The sequence below is a fragment of the Nicotiana tomentosiformis genome, chromosome 3 (genome assembly GCF_000390325.3).
Source record: "Nicotiana tomentosiformis chromosome 3, ASM39032v3, whole genome shotgun sequence".
Lineage (NCBI taxonomy): Eukaryota > Viridiplantae > Streptophyta > Magnoliopsida > Solanales > Solanaceae > Nicotiana > Nicotiana tomentosiformis.
Window position 1 is genome coordinate 68464626 of NC_090814.1, and position 20128 is coordinate 68484753.

The 20128-nt window shown below is 32.8% G+C and overlaps 1 protein-coding gene across 5 annotated transcripts; it reads right to left on the reverse strand.

The window, feature by feature from the left end:
* Positions 1-11638: 11638 nt before the first annotated feature.
* LOC104098442 (protein NETWORKED 4B-like) lies at positions 11639-15901 on the reverse strand. Of its 5 annotated transcripts, none has more exons than XM_070197085.1 (3): positions 15608-15901; positions 14761-14787; positions 11639-13465 (listed from the first exon to the last, which is right to left on the reverse strand). In XM_070197085.1, the coding sequence occupies exon 3, from the start codon at positions 13441-13443 to the stop codon at positions 11824-11826; it is 1620 nt and encodes a 539-aa protein (XP_070053186.1). In that variant the 5' UTR covers positions 13444-13465; positions 14761-14787; positions 15608-15901; the 3' UTR covers positions 11639-11823. The 5 variants fall into 5 exon arrangements, with proteins under 5 accessions (XP_070053186.1, XP_070053185.1, XP_070053184.1 ...); XM_070197084.1 differs by having other exon boundaries at positions 14703-14787; XM_070197083.1 differs by having other exon boundaries at positions 14637-14787.
* Positions 15902-20128: the final 4227 nt, after the last annotated feature.

The following is a 20128-nucleotide window of genomic DNA, read 5'->3' on the forward strand; positions in this document are numbered from 1 at the left end:
AAAGTAGTTTTATTTCAAGATCAAACTCTTCCGTTAGAAGTTTCTGGTTCGAATCGTGGGAATAGAAATTTTTTTTAGTAATAAATATCTTCCTCTTTAATAGGTTGGGGTGAATCCGAATTAATCAAATCTAAATAGATACCGAACAACGTATGAAAAAATGAACAACAAAAAGATCAACTTCTTCCTTTTCCTTAATTCTCTTTTTGGTTTGGTATCTAAAAAAGTAGTTATAAACCTTTATTTAAATAAAAAAAAATTGAGATGCTATATTAAGTCATGATTCCATGTTTTCTTATCATGCATGCTTAAGGTCATTACACATTCGCACTTAAGATATTGCCATAATTTACGTCTTTAAGATCGAAAAGATTTTAAAAGTAAAAAATGTACACTGTTAAATTTAAAAATATTGATTAATGAAATCCATCTTTAATTTATAGATAACTTATATACATTTTTTATCAGCCATCTCTCTGCCCTAATTTTGATACCCATCTTTAATAATAGTATTTTCTTATATTTTTGTGCTAGCTAATTTAAAAGTTAAAAGATGATTATTATAGTAATGTTTTTCTTTTTCACCAAATTCAATCAATGAAAATTGAGGAAATTAATGCTAAGACGAGCCCTAATTCAACTTTTCTACGTGTTGTTTGGGAGTGTAGGGCCTAATTTAGATAATAGCCTCTAAAGTCATTTTCATATCATCTAAAGATTGCATTATTAATTAACTAAACAAATATATACCACAATTGGCAAAACTCTTTGTGTTAGGACCACCTCATTTTCATGGATTTATTCTTCAATTTCTATTTTGTGAATGATTAAAGATTTCGGAACCCAAAAATCAACTAGAAGCTAAAATCTCTCCAATCAAATGCTTACAAAAGAAGGTTTTTTTCTGCCAATGATGATTGCAATTTGCAATGATATCTACATATTATTAGCAAGTTATTAAATAAAGAACTCAAATTCCAAATGGAAAAAATTAAAATGAGAAAAATTTACTTTGTTAACAATACGAATATCTAACGTCGGTTGGAAACCAAAAAAAAAAAATGAGGGGAAAGGACAAAAGTAAGGATAAGAGAAGACTTTACAACTGAGTCAACGCTCCAACTCGGCGAGGAATTCATAAAAACTCGGCATGAAACGATGGTCGTTGACTAAGCGCTAAAATCTTGCAACCTGAATTTTACACGTGGCGGTCGTTGGTCCAACCAGCGCTAGCTGTAAAGCTCACAGTAGTTTCTCTTTAGCCTTTTCCTTTTCACATTAATCCTTTTTCAGTTTTCGACTTTTGGTCTTTCAGCAATGGGTCCCACACAGAAATGGACCCCACTTGGCGAGCCAATTGATAGGGCGGGCCAAAATTTAAAAAGAGCGGTGAGTAGTAAATGGGTCTCTGCGTCTGAGCCAACGCCTTCAAAGCGATCTGGCTCCAGCCTGGAATGTAGTTCAACCAATAAAATTCTGCCACTTGGCCAAGAGAAATGGGGGTTTGAGGATGACAGCATGCTTTTGCTGTCATTACGATCGTCCACTTAATTGACACTGGGGCCAAGATTAAGTTAGGATAATCACTTGTTTAATGGTTGATGAGAAGAGAGATGAAAGATTCAAGATTTAAATTAATTATATTTTTAAAGTTATGAATTTTTATTTATTATTTTATCATAATTTTAATAAATTTTTATATTAAATTTATACTTCAGGTTAAAAGTACTAGATTCAAATGGTTAAATAATTAAGATAATGGAATTAGTGCTCCATGCTTTTCTTTGTCTCCTATAGAGTTGTAGCTCAACCTTTTATTATATATTAGTATTAGAACTCGTGCGATGCACGGATATTATCAAATAATATTAGTCATGTTAGAGTATAATTTGATTTATTTGAGCACGTTAGCCTATGCGTTTTAACTAAATCATAATTATCATCTTATCTATTCAATAATAAAAGTTCAATATAATTAAATTAAATTAATCACATAATTATGGAATAACTTTTGAATGTTACTCAAATATCGTAATTATATAGGTTGTGCTACAAATAATGTGAAAATATAGCATGATCCAAAACGAATAAGAATACGTTATAATTAAATTAATCAAAAAAATCTTTATTTACTAATTATCTAGTTATTTATCCTTCAACGTCATTATAATCTTTAATCCCTTCTTACTTGTAACTCGTGATAAAAATCATAAAGTGATTCATTTGTAAATACATGTTTACTTAGAAATAGTCTCATATGAGATTATAATCATCTTGACTTATAATGATGATAAAAGAATAAAGCGGTAGAAAATAATACATATTTTTATTTAAAAAATTATATTTCAATCAAATTCGAAAAATATATCAATTGATTCAAAAAATTATCCTTCAATTCAAATTAATTTTTATTACATAACCTAATAGATAATGTCTTAAAATTGCCCAGTGACTTTCTATTAGCTTATGTTTTTATTTTATTAGGTTACCGCTTGGCTTAACCTCAATACAGCTATTCTTTTTGCTGAGCAAATAGTAAAAGTTTTATTTATTATTTTTCTAACTCATTTGTTATTTGTTCATCATCATCATTTCCTTTCTACTTGTAACTTGTGATAAAAATCATAAAGTAGTTCATTTGTACATATATATATTTATTTAGAAATAGTCCAATATGAGATTACGATTCGTTTTGACTTATAATAATGATAAAATAATAATGTGATAGAAAATATTCTCCGTTTGAATTTAGAAGGTATTTGACTCAGAAGAAGTTAGCATTATTATAAGGATGATCTGTTTTTGTCCAACATATTTTATAACGAAAATTATATCTTATTTACATCATCATCATCATCAACAACAACAACAAACCCATTGTAATCTCACAAGTGGGATCTGGGATGGATAGTGTATGCGCAAGCCTTACCCCTACCTTGTGAGGGTAGTAGACTATTATATTTTTTGTTTATTTTATTATTTGCAAATAACTTATATTTTTTAATATTTGCATTTTTCCTAGGGAATAAAATAACAGTCCATACCCTTATAAATATAAATATATATAACTTAGACTTAATAATTCTTCCATGTTATATTAACTAATAATTATTATCAGTAAAGCCTTTCATGAAATTTTTTGCATTATTTTTAATAATTATTATTGTAATAGTTCGTACAATTAGAAATTAAATTTTTTCTCTCTTTTATTTTTAATAATAATTTGAATACATATTAACATGACCTATATTAATAATTACGGGTAAAATGTTTCAAGAAACGTTTAGCATTAATTTAATGATTATTTAGTAGTACATACAATTAAAAATTAAATTTTCTCTCTATGTTATTTTTAATATAATAATTCAATCGTTACAAACAATTACCTATATTAAAATTTTTATTATATTTCTAAAATTTTAATGAGTTACTTGAAATTCCTTAATTTAAAATTTTCTCATCCTGATATAAAAAGATTTCTTGTGATAACCCAAAATGTCATCTTTAAATTTAATAACTAATTTTGTGTTCTAAGACCTCGAAAAGCACTATTTATCATTCCCCGGCTTGCGTGCGCAGTCTGTAAAAGTTTTCGAAAAGTTTTTTTGTGAAAATGGATTAAAATGTAAATTAGAGCTTTAAAACTCAATTGAGTTGACTTTGGTCAATATTTTGAGCAAACGGACTTGGATCGGTGTTTTGACAGTTTTGGTAGGTCCGTATCGTGATTTGGGATTTAGGCGTATATCCGGAATCAAAATCCGAGATCCCTAGCCCGAGATATGGAATTTTGATAAAAAATTAAAAGTTTAAGTTCGAATAGTGACCGGATATCGAATTATGTGCAAACGACCCCGGAATAGAATTTTGATGATTCCAACAGCTCCGTATGGTGATTTTGGACTTAAGAGCATGATCGAAATTTTATTTGGAAGTCCATAGTGAAATTAGGCTTGAAATGGCTAAAACAAGAATTTAAGTTTGGAAGTTAGACCGAGGAGTTGACTTTTTGATACCGGAGTCTAAATCCAGTTCTGAAAGTTGTCAAAGCTTCGCTATGTCATTTATGACTTGTGTGCAAAATTTAAGGTCAATCGGAGTTGATTTGATAGGTTTCGACATCGAATGTAGAAGTTGGAAATTTTAAGTTTCATTAACCTTGAATTGGAGATAATTCGTGGTTTTAGCGTCGTTTTAGGTGATTTGAGGTTTCAAATAAGTTTGTATGATATTTTAGGACTTGTTGGTATATTTGGTTGAGGTCCCGAGGACCTCGGGTGAGTTTCAGATGGTTAACGGATCAAAAGTTGGACTTAAAAAGCTGCTGCAATTTTTCCTTTTGCTGGATATTTTGGGTTGTGATCGAGCCCAGATATCGAGCCCAGGGTCGACGGCCTGAGGCGAAGCCAGGGACGAGGCTCAGTATCGAAGCCACAATCGAAGGTCCAGCTCGAAAGCCATGATCAAAGGTCTAGCTCGAGGGCCAGGATCGAGACCCAAGACCGGGGATCACAATCGAAGGCTCAGGCTCGATGCTATGATCGAGGCTATGATCGAAGGACCAGGCTCGATACCATAATCGAGGCCATGACCGAGGTCCAGGCTCGAGCCTGTGATCGAAGCCACGATCGAGGCCTAGGCTCGAGGACCATGATCGAAGCCACGATCGAGGCCCAGTTCGAGGCCCAGTTCCGAAGGCTGTCTAGGCAGTTTTATAAAAAGACGGCATTCGTCTCATTCTCCATTTTTAACAAATTGGAGCTTGAGCATAAGCGATTTTGGATAGATTTTCAAGGAAAGACATTGGGGTAAGTGATTCTAACTCGGATTTAGTCTATATAAACAAATATATCATTGTTTTCACCATTTAATTAGTGTTTTGAGATTGAAATTTGAGAAATTTTTGAAATCTCATAGAAATGAATTTTTGAGATTTCGGTATCGATTCGGAATCGGATTTGAGTAAAACTGGTAAGGTTGTACTCGTAATTAAATGGGTTGTCGGATTTCGTAACCTTCGCCGGATTCCGAGACGTGGGCCCACGGATGAAATTTTAATTAATTTCGGATTTTTATTAAAAAATATAGTATTTTCTTATGAAATTGATTCCTATAATTGTTAGTGATTATATCGAATTATTCTTGGCTAGATTCAAGCCAGACAGAGTTGGATAATCGTGGAAAAGGCCTTCTATTGGATTAAATTGGAACAAGATGAGGTAAGTCTCTTGTCTAATCTTGTGAGGGGAAAATTACCCCATAGGTAATTAAGATAATAATTGTTGCTAATTGTGAGGGCTACGTACGCACCAGGTGACGAGAGTCCGTGCGTAGCTACTATTAATGCTAAAGTCCGGGTAGTTTAGGACTCAAAGCATGAATTACTTGTATAAATTGTATTCTTTGTTTAATCGACATTATTTGATATATATATATATATATATATTGTGAATTGTTAGATAAAAATATTTAAAGATGAAAATCTCATATGCTTAATTTTCTGTTTAAATAAATAAATTGTTAAAAGAAATTGTTCATATTCTCGAATTGATCTTATAATAAATATACTCTCTTTCCGGAGGTACATAAGAAAATGTCCTCCTTTATTGTGGAGCGGGCCGAACGCCTCGGCAGGATAGATGCATCTATGGATCGTGTTGCACATCCCTCGGCAGTGTACACGATATTCTGGATCGGGCCGTACGACCTCGACAGAAATCGTGCTTAATAATAATAATTACACGATATTTTGATAGTTTATTGTAGCTTGTGAAGCTAACTGATAAATTGAAAATCTTTGAAATTTAAAGAATTATTATTCCTGCTTGTTAAGGAATTATTGTTATTCCTATAAACGAGACTAATTGATAAATTTGAAAATTTGTTGGAATTGAAGGAATTTAATTATTTCTGTTGGTTAAATAAATTATTGTTATATTCCGTGAATCATGATGATTTAGATATTCTAGTTTTATTTCAATTATTATTATTGACCCATAGTGAGTGTCAAAGTAGGCCATCTCATCTCTACCACTTCGAGATTAGGCTTGATATTTACTGGGTACACGTTGTTTACGTACTCATACTACACTTGCTGTACTTTTTGTGCAGGGCCTGAGGCAAGTACTAGTGGGGGACCTATCTCCTTACACCCACGCTATCCAGAGGCATAGTGGTGAGCTGCCTTTCTGAGCCGTTCTGCAGCTACCAGTGTTTCTTCTTATATTTATACTATGTCTATTTTTATTTCAGACAGTATTTGAGGTTTTGTATAATCTACTAGAATACTCATACACTTGTGACACCAGGTCTTGGCACACACATTAGTAGAATTTGGTGTCTTATTATTGTTTTTGGATTTAAATTTTATCGATATATGTTTAATTTATTAGTTGTTTTGCCTAGCTATAGTGTTGGGCGCCATCACGACCTATAGGTGAAATTGGGTCGTGACATTTCTCATCTCAAATTCAAATAAGTCCAATATTTTATTTTTAACCTGAATTTTTATATCATGTCAAAATGCGATTTAATTTATTTGAGTACATTAAATCATATTAATTTTATAAAATTCTAATTATCAGCTTAGTTCTTAACTCAACCTATGAGACTCTTTCATAACTACTTAATATATAAGATTAAATTATTTTGATTGATTACCACAATAATTTGAGTAAATATGATCTCTTAATTTAATTACAAATATACCACTATTCTGTTGATATATGTATATGATAAATTACATTCAATGTTTCATTTTTATTCTATATTTGTAATTCTCTAGCAACTCTTTCGGGAGAGAGAGATTTGAATGTAATCTTCCTCTTAGAAGTGAGAGATCCATCCCGTACCTTATTTGTTGACTCTTTGAATTCTTAGAATAGGGTCATTTCAACATATTGGATTGTTCCTACTTCTATCAACACGAGCAAAAAAATTACATAACAATACACTCGAGAAAAACTAAAGTAACTGTAAACACGTATAGATCTATATCTAATTAAATTATACCTTTTCACCTTTCTTGTGTGTATTCTCGATTCTATACACTTTGCAACAATGATTCGGTCCATCTTTTGCGGGTTTTTTTAGGGAATATTCTGGACGATTCCATCATGGATGACATTACCTCATCCTGTAACATAACCAATATTTGAATTTTTCTACAACTATTTTCAAGTTGGACGGTGTAAAAGTTAAAAAAACTGTATAGGAGACCAACTATATATAGGAGTTTTATTTTAGATTCAAAATTTTAGCCACACGTTTAAAAATTCGGAGTTATCTAGAGCTTGTATAAGATTTATTTTTCAAAAGCTTTAACCATACAGTAAAAGCTGGAATTTTCTTTTCAATCCCAAAAAATGTAATTGTTCCCTCCTTTAAAATAATGTACCAATTTGTTCTCAATTTGAATAAATATAAAAACCTACCAAAACAAAACGTTGGAGGAACTCTTCATGTTAACTAAATTGACAGGTTTACATTTTTGAACCTGTTTTCTATTTTAAATTATTTTTAAAATTTTAAATTCTTTGGTTTAATTAATAAATTTTAAAAACTGCCCAGAAAAGTAGGATAATGATTTGATATTAAAGTGTTAATTGAATTAGCAGGTTTCAATTTTTGAACCTGGACTCTTGACGTTAATTGAATTGGCAATTTTTAATTTTTTTAACCTATTTTATATTTTAAATTATTTTTGAATCTCCAAATTTATTGGAGGTTTGTCCTAAAATTTTACATTTTTTGAATTGTGATTATGCAACTTGACATCATATAATTATTTTTTTTATATAGATAAAATATAATTTTGAATTCACTAAAAGTATAAAGAGAGAAGAGTGTGTGTGTAGAGAGAGAGGTTACCATATTAGGAAAAAACTACTCCCTAATTTGAATTGTAATTTTTTATTTTAAAATAATTTTGAAACTCCAAATTGAAAGTACTCCCAATTTGAATTGGTAGTTTTTTTTTTAATTTCGTTTTTTATAAATAATAATCTAAAATTAATTTTCTGTTTTAGAAGAAAAAAAAAACGTGTCCTTTAATTAAGCCATTTAAAATCAGTTATTTTTTAAAAAATTTAAAAATTCTGAAATTTTGAATTTTAAAAAAAAAAAGTCCTTTATATTTTATTTTTTTAAAATAAATTTGAACCTCCAAATTAGTTGGAGGTTTGTCCTAAAATTGGACACATGTTCATTTTCTGTTTTGACACTTGACACAATAATATAAATTTGCTTCTCCTACTCTATATAGATAGATATGGAGGTCTTATTAGAACATATTATGGATAAAAGCTTTTGAAGCATGATGTTTGAAAGGATTAATGCATTAGGTACCGCATAATATTTTTAAGTGTTTTATAAACAACTTGATTTTTGTTTCCCACTCATGTAGTTTTAGCCTTAACTTGGACTCAAAATCATATTAGTCGTAGACTGTGAATTTTAATAGGAGGTTTTTAACGAGGGTATTATTCTTTTCTCATGCTTAAATATTAGGCATTAACATGAGATATCACTCCCATTGTTAAGATTTAAGTAATTAGTAAGCTATAATCATATTGGCATATCCAATTTGTAGGCAGTTAAAATCATATTGGTGACAAATGAACACCCTTTTTCTTCCTATGGTATTTGTCACCCTAGTCGGCTAGCAAAGGCCAAAAAGACAAGAAATAAGACATGATTAGCATCGACACTTTCGTCTCTTTTGATGAAGTTCACCCCTTTCTCCGTTTTGACTGTCCTCCAAATTTAGCGCTTGGACTCCAATGGCACAAATTTCCAAATGGATACAATCAAATGATCAATCCATCTTTGTTTTTTGTTTTTTGTTTTTTCTCACCCGGTGTCTAGTACCTGTCGTGTAAGCCGACTAAATTCTAATTTTTGCCAAAAACTCTCACATTAAAAATAAACCGCTCTCTAACAAAGGCGATTTATCAATCCCGTCTTCCGTTCCATCAATAACATCACCCTATGTTTGCAAGTACTAAGCTCTTTTCTGATGTCGTAATCCCATCTTGATTATATTTCGATGGATTTGAGTTCGTTGTCTTCTCAATTGGTAATCAATATTACACCTTAATTTTATTTTATGTGGCGTAGTTTGATTGAGCATCAAATTTAACAATGTAAAAAAAGATTTTAAATTTTATGATTTTAAGCTAAATATATGTATAACATATCAAAAGTACAGTACATTTGAATCTTGTGGTCATGAATATATCTTATTATTCCTATAAAATTGTGGGGTAAATGGAATATTGAATTTAAAAGTAACTAAATATAGAAAGAGACATATTTTTAACTAAATGGGAATAAGACACGCAAATTAAATATGGAGTATTCAACTTCGTATACGTGACAAAATAGGGTAAATTTCACAGATGGTCATATAGTTATAACTTTTTCTTTTTTTACCAAAGTTGTATAACTATTTTTTTTCACACAAAAATCATAAAACTTTTACTAACTCACACAAAAATCATAGTGACCAAAAAAATACAATATTCTGGTAGTATTTTCTTATTTCATATTTTTTCTTCTTCTTTTTTTCATCTAATAAATAATAAATCAATAAGAGAAATATATATTTTTAGTCACTCCCAAAAGTAATAGCTGATAAAGTATATATTTTTTGTATATGTGTATTATATATATAATATACATATTTTATATAATTTTTGGCTAGCGAATGCAATTAGTTTCGACCCACCAGTCAATTTTATATTATTATTTTTTAAATAAGAATGACCCAACACGGCGCGATCCAATACCCATATATATAAATTAAAATAATACTAAAAATAAATCCTCCCCCTCCCCCCTTCCCCCTCCAAAAGGAAAAAACCTAGTTTAGAATGCATGATATTATGAGAAAAAATAAATATGGATAATTAGAGAGCTCTTGAAATAACAATGCTATTAATTTGAATGAAAACCTTGAAAAGAAAAAAAAAATAGAAGTATCGCGTATTGGAGGATTCACTTTTAGTATATTTTTATTTTTATATATGGGTATTAGATCGGGTCGGATGAGGTCGGGTTGGGTCATTCCTATTTTAACTGAATTATTAATTATTAGACAAAAAAAACATGAAATAAGAAAACATTATGGGAAAGTTGTGTTTTCTGTTTATTGTGATTTTTGTGCGAGTTAATGAAAGTTTTGTGATTTTTGTATGAAAAAATAATATTATATGATTTTGATGGAAAAAATTCATAGTTATATGATTATTTGTGAAATTTATCCTGAAAAAATATTAAAGTGAAAGGTGTAATTCTAAATTTTATATTGGCTTATGTATAGAAATATAAGGGTTTGAAAATGGGAAGAAAACCCCTATACGTGATTAGAAGGGGGGAGAAGTGGGGGGTGGGGGAAGGGGGTAGATGATAGGTGGGGGAAGAGAGCTAAGAGCTCTCCCTTTCACTTCCCTTTCTTTGTTTATCCTTTTCTTCTTTTAATTTATTTTGGTACTAACAATTAAATACTCAAGTTGTTTAAGTTCACGAATTTGGGCACCCCCCACCCCCCCCCCACCCCCAGCTAGCAATCACTCATTTATTTTCATACTGAATATCTGTCAGTGGCAAATATTGCTACATAATTAAGGTGAAGCCAAAGGAACCCACTCTCCCACCAATTTAATGCTCAAATTACTTGGAGTTATTATTGGGGCGTGTTGACTATGTACTTCTTGAAATGAAACTCAGTAAGGAATTAGTCAACCCTTAAAACAGAAATTGTCCTTTCTACCAAGAAAGTCTAAGTCAACACCCTTGCGAAAAGTCTGGTTCAAGCACTAGCTGATTATTTATGGTAAAATATAAAATTAATCGGTCGATCAAAACTAATTATATTCGCTAGCCAAAAAGTATATAAAATATGTATATTATATGTATATAATACACACATATAAAAATATACTCCCTCCGTTCACTTTTACTTGGCACGTTTTTTATTTATGCCCCTTAAAAAATAATAAATGAAGTGCATAATTTACCATGATATTCATATTAATTGATGCATATTTTATTGAATTTGAGAAAATGATTTGAAATGAGTAATAAATACTGTGTGTATAATAGGAAAAAAAAATTGTCTTCTTGGTACACCTGCTAAGTAAAAGTGAACGGAGGGAGTACATTTTATAGGTTATTACTTTTTGGAGAAGGTAAAAATATACATTTCTCATTATTTTTGAAAGAAAAATTGACTACGGGAACTAGGCAAACCTAAAACAGACACAAAACACTTTTAGTCGGTACTAAATTGATGTTTAACGACCTCAACACATTTGTCATTAGTTCCTTCTTTTACAAACAATGGCAATCTTGTTAGTAGATCAATTAAATGTTTAGAACAAAAGGGAGGTTCAGCATTTGCTGTTCTTTTAGGTCAAATAATTGTCTTACCCTCTTGGAAGGCGAAGACATGTGGATTAGGACCTAAAGAACTTAGCCACTGAAGAACTTATCACGAATTTCTCTCTAGTCTTTTGCTAAACTAATAGGAGCATGATATATGCTAAAACTCGTGTAATTCTTAATATGCTTTGCATTTTGGAACTTCAAATTTCTGCTTTACTCTATCCTCCACGGCAATGTATCTCCTGGTATTGAGTTGTGACATGAACTTTCAGATAAATACATTAAGCAGCATCCACAATTGATCTAATCATCAACACAAAATCATCCCATATAATAAATACAACACGATGCATCAAAAGTAACTATAATACCAATGTAAACAATCCAAACTTCTTAAGCATAAAGGTTGAGAAACAAATAATGAAGCTATTAAGTGAATTATGCAGCTATAATTGGATGCCTTCTACGCTGCAAATAATCATGGAGTTCTTGATATCCACTTCTGTAATGCTCCAGTGAGAAACATAGTTGCCGTATAGCCTCCCTTTTCTCCTCAGCTCTATCTGAGATTACCAACGTTTGTCGCTCCACTTCCTTCTCCAACTCCTCCACTCTTAGCCTTAATTCCTCTATTGATCTCTGTGCACTTTCAGATCCTGCAATAAGCTGCTTCAGATGATACTCCATTTCTTGAATTTGAACATTCCTAGACATCACTTCTGCACCAAGTGTCTGTACCTTAGCATTAACCTCATCTTTCTTTGCCATTAGGGTGTCATACTCCAGTTTAAGCTTGTCGAGATCTTTATTCAAACCATGGACTTCTTCACCTTTCTTATTTATCTCCATTTTCAAGCATTCAGTTTCAGCCTTCCATTTGATTTCTTGTACCTCATGCAAAGTTTTCATTTCAATCTTCTCAGCTTCACACTGTCTCGCCTTACGTTCTAATGATCTGTTTTGCATCTCTAACTGTTCCGTCTTTGCCTCTAGCAGGTTCTGCTGTTCTGACAAACTAGTTATTTGAGACTGGAACTGCTCTTTCTGCACGCAGAAACTTTCTTGGGCATCCTCTAGTACAGCACTGATTCTCCTGATCTCTTGGTCACGATCTGATATGTCAGCTTTGTTCCTCATAATGCTCTCCTGTAATTCCAAGGTATGCCTTTCCTCAGAATCAAGCTTGGCCTTCAGCAAGATTAACTCTTCCTGAGTTGATTCAAGCTGATCAGCCAAATAGCAAGTGTTCTCAGTGATCACTTTTGAACAGTCATCCTTTAACCTGGCAACTTCTTCCTCTGACGCCTCAAGCTTATCTCTAGTCATTTCCAACTCATTCGCCAATTCCTCAATCTTGTAATCAGAGTTTGATATCTGATTTTCTAGCAGAGCTACTTGCTTTTGTAGTTCCTTGATCTTTCCTTTGTCCATTTCAAGATCATCCCATAGCATATCAACCTCACTTTCAGCTGAACCAAGCTGCACTTTCAGGAAAACTATCAGCTTGGCAACTGATTCATTTCTCTCAAGCTCATATTTCAACCCCTGTAGCTCTTCTTCTGAGAAATGGATTCTTTTGCTTGAAACACTGATCTCATGTTCATGATCCAGGATACTGTTCAGCACCATTTCATATTCCCTATCTTCTCTATGGGCACCTTGGTTCTTGCTTGGCAGTTTGGTCCCCATGTCCAAATAGTTGCCTTGCAATGTCATTTGTGCCCCACTTAAGGCCAACTTTCGGTGCCCATCAGGAGATGAGCTGTAAGATTCTAAATCAAATTCTGGTGATAATGATGAAGACTCAAAACCTTCCTTGACAGATATATCAGAAGAACTATAGCAAGAGCTCGCAGATGAGTTAGAAAGAAGAGCCTCATCTGCACCTTCATTATGAACCAATTTCTGGTTTGGAGTAAGCAGGGAGGAACCATTCAGAAAAGAAGCAGCATCTTCAGAACGCTGCACTGGAAGGGAAGCTGTACAGAGATCTTCATTTTGCTGAGACTCACCCGTCTGAGCAGAATATTCTACATCTTGTTCAATCACATTGTCCATTTTCTTGACAATTGTTTGAAACCTGCATTTATGTGATTTTTTAGCCTTTTCATGTGCTCCAATTTTAGTCATAAGATGAGTGATAAAAGAATTGCTACTCTACCCAAGATCATTATCCAGCTGTTTGCAATTTTAACAACTTACTAAATCATTCCAATCCAAATTATGGCAAGATATGAAGCACACTGTAAAGGAGCTATTTGAACCCTATAATTCTTTTTTAATTAGGGAACAAACCCGTTATGAAGCTACTTAACATCAATAGTTTCAGCATAGTAGGGTTTGTGTGAATATATATCATTAAAGTTGATTCAATGGCAAACACCAAAAATACAAGATGTAGGGAAAAAGATTCTTTATTTTAAAAAAAACATGTGAAATAGAGATAATCATAAAAGCAAGCAGTGAATAAACAGAATGAACTAAGATTTCCTATGAAGATTAAGCAGAGGCAGAGTGCGAAACATAGAAGCTTTCTTGAATCATACTGCACTGACTTCTGGTAGAAATGAGTTACTTTAGTGACAAAGAACGACGTAGTAACTTCATAGGAAACAGATAATCATGTTCAAAATTAGATTGTGTAGAACAATGATCAGAAAAGCATCAAGTGTCAATTGCATTAACATAATCCATCAAAGGTCAAACAGATACTCTCAATACAGATCAATTTTCATATGTCATGACAGAGTTCACCATGATTTCCAGTGGGCGCAACTTGAAACGAAGCAAAATGAAGTACGACCCCAATTAATAGCTCAACAGTTCAGGAGAAAGTCATCGTATTTGATCACATATTCACGTAACACAGTGATCGCAATTAAGCTCCCCTTGAACATTATCTCTCCCTTAACCAAGGACGTCTATAGATAATCTAACCAACAACGCCAAAAGAACACTTCCTCCATTTTAATTTATATGCAATGTTTGACCAACATGGAATTGTAAAATACTTATCTTTAATTATGTATTAAGGTGGTGGTAGTGGGAAAAAAATTATATTACTGATAGTGCCCAAAATGTTAATAGAACATGTTGAAAAGTTAGTTTGAAAGCGAAAACATCATATTAAAGTTTAGAATTGAACAAGTTAATGGACTAGTATTCTTGGAAGATCTGAAACAACAACAACAACAACCAAGTATAATCCCACTAGTGGGGTCTGGCGAGGGTAGTGGATACGCAGACCTTACCCCTACCCAGGATAGAGAGGTTGTTTCCGATAGACCCTCAGCTCCCTCCCTCCAAGAACTACCCACCTTACTCTTGGGGTGACTCGAACTCACAACTTATTGGTTGGAAGTGGAGGGTGCTTACCACTAGAGTAACCCACTCTTGGAAGATCTGAAAGTTGAAAAAAATAGAATAGTGTAAAAACATTTTGGAATAACCTCAAATAGTCATAAAAATTGAAACATCTGGAGTAATTCATTCTATGATAAATGGTGGAGTCGAAGTTTATGGATCAAACATATATGATATTAAACTTCGGCAATATGAGAATATTACTGCTAGGATTTTCATTTAAAGACTGATAAAGTTGAAACTACCGGCTAGCTCTTTCTAGACTCCCACTTAATATGTGGTAAGCTACAATGATGGATCTAAATCCCAAAAGCAATCCATATCAGGATTTTCTATCTTAGAGGCTATTTATGTATTTTCCTTGTTCTTATACCATGGTAAAGTACCTTTGCCAAAATTGTTTCCCCTTCTCATTGAGTCACCAGTCCAATTTAGCAGCTTCTATCAAATTTATGAAAATGGACAAAAAGAAAACTACAAATCGACTACATTTGCACTATTACACTTGCAATTTGGCAACTAAAGCTCGTGTTTAGAGATCTCAAGAGGAGAGTAACGAGATTTTTATACGCCGGGAGGGTGTTTTGTCACAGAACATGGACTAATGAGACAAGACACAAGCAATTAGAGGAATAATGAAGATGGAAAATCAAAGCAAACAGAGGGAATAAAAGAGAAAAGCAGAAAGAAGAACAAAAAAACAAAGAGTTATTCAAATTGAATCAAAGCAAAAGAAGATACCGAAATATAAGTGAAACAGAAATACAGTACGGAGAAATACACAGCAACTTAACAACTCAAAAACACGGAACAAACAGAACAAGAAAAACCACGAATAAATTTTAGGGATCAAACATACCTCGAATTAAGGCTAGAAATTGGGTTCTGCGACCTCAAAAGAGAAACCCCCAAATTTGCAACTGACAGAGAAAAGGAAGATGGATTTGAGAATTGAAAAGATAGGGAGTGAAAGTGAGAAATTAGGTAGTTGTGGGGGAGTGAGGATTTTTAAAAGACAAGTAGAAAAGGTTGAGAAGAGGGAACAGAGATGGACTCCACCACAGAACACGACAATGACTCGGGACTCGGAGGCGGGAAAAGTATCTCAATTTCCGGCCACTTTGTTTCCCCCCTTTTCTATTTGAATTCTTTCTTAGCCCCTTTCTCGTTTTTGTCCCTTTCTTTCATTTTCAACGTTTCATCATTTTCAAGATTCTTTGAACGAGGCACTCACATTTAGTCAAATGTTATTTCAAATCTTTCATTTATACTTACATAGCTTTAAATAATTAATCAAGTATCTCTTTGGCTTAACTTAGTGGGCGTTTGGACATAAGAATTGTAAAATTACAAAATAGGAGGAAAAGAATTTTTAAGTGAAAATGGTATTTGAAATTTAGAGTTGTGTTTGGACATTAAATAATTTTGGGTTGTTTTTGAAGTTTTGTGAGTGATTTGAGTGGAAATTTTGAAAAACAGCTTTTTTGAAGTTTTTCAAATTTTCGAAAATTTCTAAAATGTATTTTCAAGTGAAAACTGTAAATTTTATAAACAAACGTTGATTTCGGAAAAAAGTGAAATTAATTTGGAAAAAAGAAAAAAATTTCTTATGTCCAAACGGGTTCTTAATTTAAATACTCCCTTGGTTCCATTTAACATGACACGATTCGAAATCTGGGTGCCAAAGTACCTAATTTTTGTTAGAAAAATAGGTAAGAATTAAAGGCTTTGAGGCGTGAAAGAACACTATCTTTCAAGAGTTATTGTTTGCATATACTTTAGGGATTACAAGTAATTCTCTGTCAGGATACAACAAAGCCTGGAATATAAGTGCAGATTGAATACTCTACTTCTGGGATATCTTTCGTATTAATAGATAAGAAAAGGGGGTTTTTTCTGAAGAGTTGCCCCTTTTTATGAATAGCCACAACTTTCTGTTAATTCAAAATTTAAATTTTAAATTCAAATTTAAATAACAAAAAGTAGTTCCAAAATAAAATACGAAAATAAGATCTTTATTTAAAGATCCGACCTGGCCCGCGCCCAAGCCCCAAGCCCGTATATATATATATATAATATGTCAATTGTTCATTTTATTGGACTTAATGGGCCAAGCTTTATAAAGCCAACTAAATGGCTTGTGGCCATCTATGTGGGACTCCCACATATTTACAAAATACTCTAACAATTTTTTGTGTGGATTGAGACATATAATTTTTAAGTTTTTGAAAATAAAATATATTACTACGTAAGAAGTGTTAAAGTCATAATAATTAACAATTCAAAAATAAGTGTATGTGCGGTCAAAGAAAAATTTATTTGACTCTTCAAATAGTATTATGGATATGGGTTAACAATTCAAAATAACTAATCCCGAAATAAAACAATCAAACGATAAAATACCCTTCTGCGAAAATCATCTCCCAAAGTCCTTTAAGGAGGCAAAACTTAAAATTGAAAAAAGTCTATCCAAGTTTATCTATTGTAAAACCAAACATATATTTTGTATTTATGCCATATATTTATTTGTAATCAAATGAACTAAACATTTGCCAATAAAAGTACATCATTAAATAGTTTCATCATTATTTTAATTTCAACATTATAGTTCCATGCACATTTTAATCTCGATATAACTTTGTTTGCAAATCAAACGGCTTCTCACATATCTTCAAACATAACTATCCATTCTGCACCTCTTTACAAATATTGTATAGAAGTATTTTTCCAAAGGTTGCCAAATGAATTTTTGTAGGATTCTCTAAGTTTGGCACTTACTATAACATGTGTACTAGTTTAATTTCAATCTAATTCGTATCACCTAGAGGGTCGTTGTTTCCATCATGTTATGTTTTATTACCTATGTCTACATTCAAGTAGGCATATTTCATATATACTCATTTAATACTTTCAGAATATATATACCCCTACTGTTCGCAAAGTATTCAGGTCTATCATATTTTTAATGGAGATTTACAAAGCGTGATATTTCGATGAGGTGGACGCCACATGGCATGCCACCTCACTACCATAACCCTATTGAACTTTCCATTAGTGTAAGTACCTTGAAGTTTGAAGAAGTTATTGGTATCCTAAGATTTGAATCACAACTCTATTTATCAAACTGAAAGTATCACACACATAACATTATTAAGTAGCGAAACAATCCAGTATTATGCTTTAGCACTTTTATGTTCATGTGCTAATCCAAATTCATGAATATTTACAAGATCAACTCCTTAAATCTTGTTAGAAGCGGCACCACCTCAATATTCATATAGGTGAAAATAAACTTTATGTCCCTGTTACTACAGACATTTGCTAATTTCATTAAGAATTAATCACCCTCTTCTTGTAACAATATGCACTTGAAAGTTTGTCATTATGCCCCTTGTTATTACACACATTTAACAACTCCTAAACTTCTCACATAACAGTAAACAGTACATAGAAATCTAGGCTCTAATTGAGAAGATTCGTGCTTAATCAACACAAGCAACTTGTTATTACCTATTGAACTTATATTGTTAGATTGTATATCAACTCAAAGTTGGGTTCCCATCACTTGTGTTTAATTTAAGAGTTTTAGCCCCATTCCTTCACTAATTTGTTGTACTGCATCTCTATTTAATACCTTTGAAAGTGGATCTGCCTAATTCTTGTTTGATCTCACATACACTATACCTATAGTTCCATTAGTAACTAATTCTCTTATATAAGCATGCCTTAAGCTTATAAGTCTTGATTTTCCATTATACATTTTATTGTGAGCTACACACATAGTAGTCTCACTATCAAAAAATATTAAAATGGTTGGCATAGGTTATGGCCACAACTTTATATCTAGTAACATATTTCTTAGCCAATCCGCTTCTTTTTAGCAGCTGCTAATGTAATAAACTCGGATTCCATTGTAGAATGAGAAATGCAAGTGTAATGACCTGACCGGTCGTTTTGAGCATTTGTACTTCGCTCGACAGTTTGAGGGCATGAGTAGCTCCGTATGACGTATTATGACTTGTGTGAATTATCGGTTTTGGGTATCAGGTTATTCGGAATCGATTTGGAAGAATGAATTTTATTTTTTAAACTTTAAGTTGGAAGAGGTGACAAAGTTTGACTTTTGTGAATTTGATCCCGAAATGGAGTTTTGATGGTTCCGTTAGGTCCGTATAATGATTTTGGACTCAGGCCCAAATTTGTATTTGGATATTTCTAAAAGAATTCAGCACTAATTGGCGAAAGTGGAAAATTTAAAACTTTGAAAAGTTCATAAGTTTGACCGGAAGTTGACCTTGATGATCTCGGGTTCGGATTATGGTTTTGAGAATTGGAATAGCTTCGTTATGTTATTAAGGACTTGTGTACAAAATTTGGATTCATTCCGGATTAATTTGATATGTTTCGGCACGAGTTTTGGAAGTTGAAAGTTCAAAGTTCATTCAAGTTTGAATTGAGGTGTGATTCATCATTTCGACATTGTTTGATATAATTTGAGACCTCGAGTAAGTCCGTGTTATATTATTGTACTAGTTGGTATATTCAGATGGGGTCCCAAGTGGCCCGGGTGAGTTTCGGATGAGGTTCGGACCATTTCGTCGCATGTTGCAATTTGGCTAAGGTTGTTAGTTCTAGTGTGGCCGCATCTGCGGTCAATTGGTCGTAGAAGCGACTCGCAGATGTGGGTTTTTCCTTTGCATAAGCGAAAAGGGCAGTTGGGCATGAAGGTCGCAAAAGAGGGATTTGTTCCACACCCGCGACTTCGCAGAAGCGGAGGGCTAGGTCACAGAAGCGTGATTCGTCGCAACAGCGGAAGCAGTGGTCGCACCTGTGGGTGCGCAGAAGCAGAATTTGTTCTGCAGGTGCAATAGGGGAGTTCCAATTATTTTTCGTAGAAGCGCAAGTTTGGTCGCACAAGCGATGCTGCAGAAGCGGCCCTTTGTTCGCAAAAGCGAAAATCGCTGAAGAGAAGCTATATTTTTGAGGGTTGGTTGTTTTATTCTCATTTTGAGACTTTGAGCTCTATTTTGGGCGAATATGGAGAGGAATTTCATCACAAGCATTGGGGTAAGTGTTTTATACTCAGTTTTGATTATATTTCGTGATTCCATCTTCGTTTTTGGTAATTGGATTATGAATTTTAAAGAGAAATTGAGAGGTTTAGCGTAAAGTTTCATAGAGTAAGGTTTTGAGTTTCGAACATCGATTCGGGGTCGGATTTGGGTGAAACTAGTATGGTTGGACTCGTAATTGAATGGGTTGTCGGATTTTATAAGTTTCGTCGGCTTCTGAGGTGCTGGCCCGGGTTTGATTTTTGGTTGATTTTGGGCTTTCGATTAAAGATTCGACCTTTATTGATTGAGTTTATTTCCTTTGACAT

Bases quoted from the DNA above. Each gene is read 5' to 3' on its own strand.
- LOC104098442 (XM_070197082.1), bottom strand. From the start codon at position 13,443: ATGGACAATGTGATTGAACAAGATGTAGAATATTCTGCTCAGACGGGT.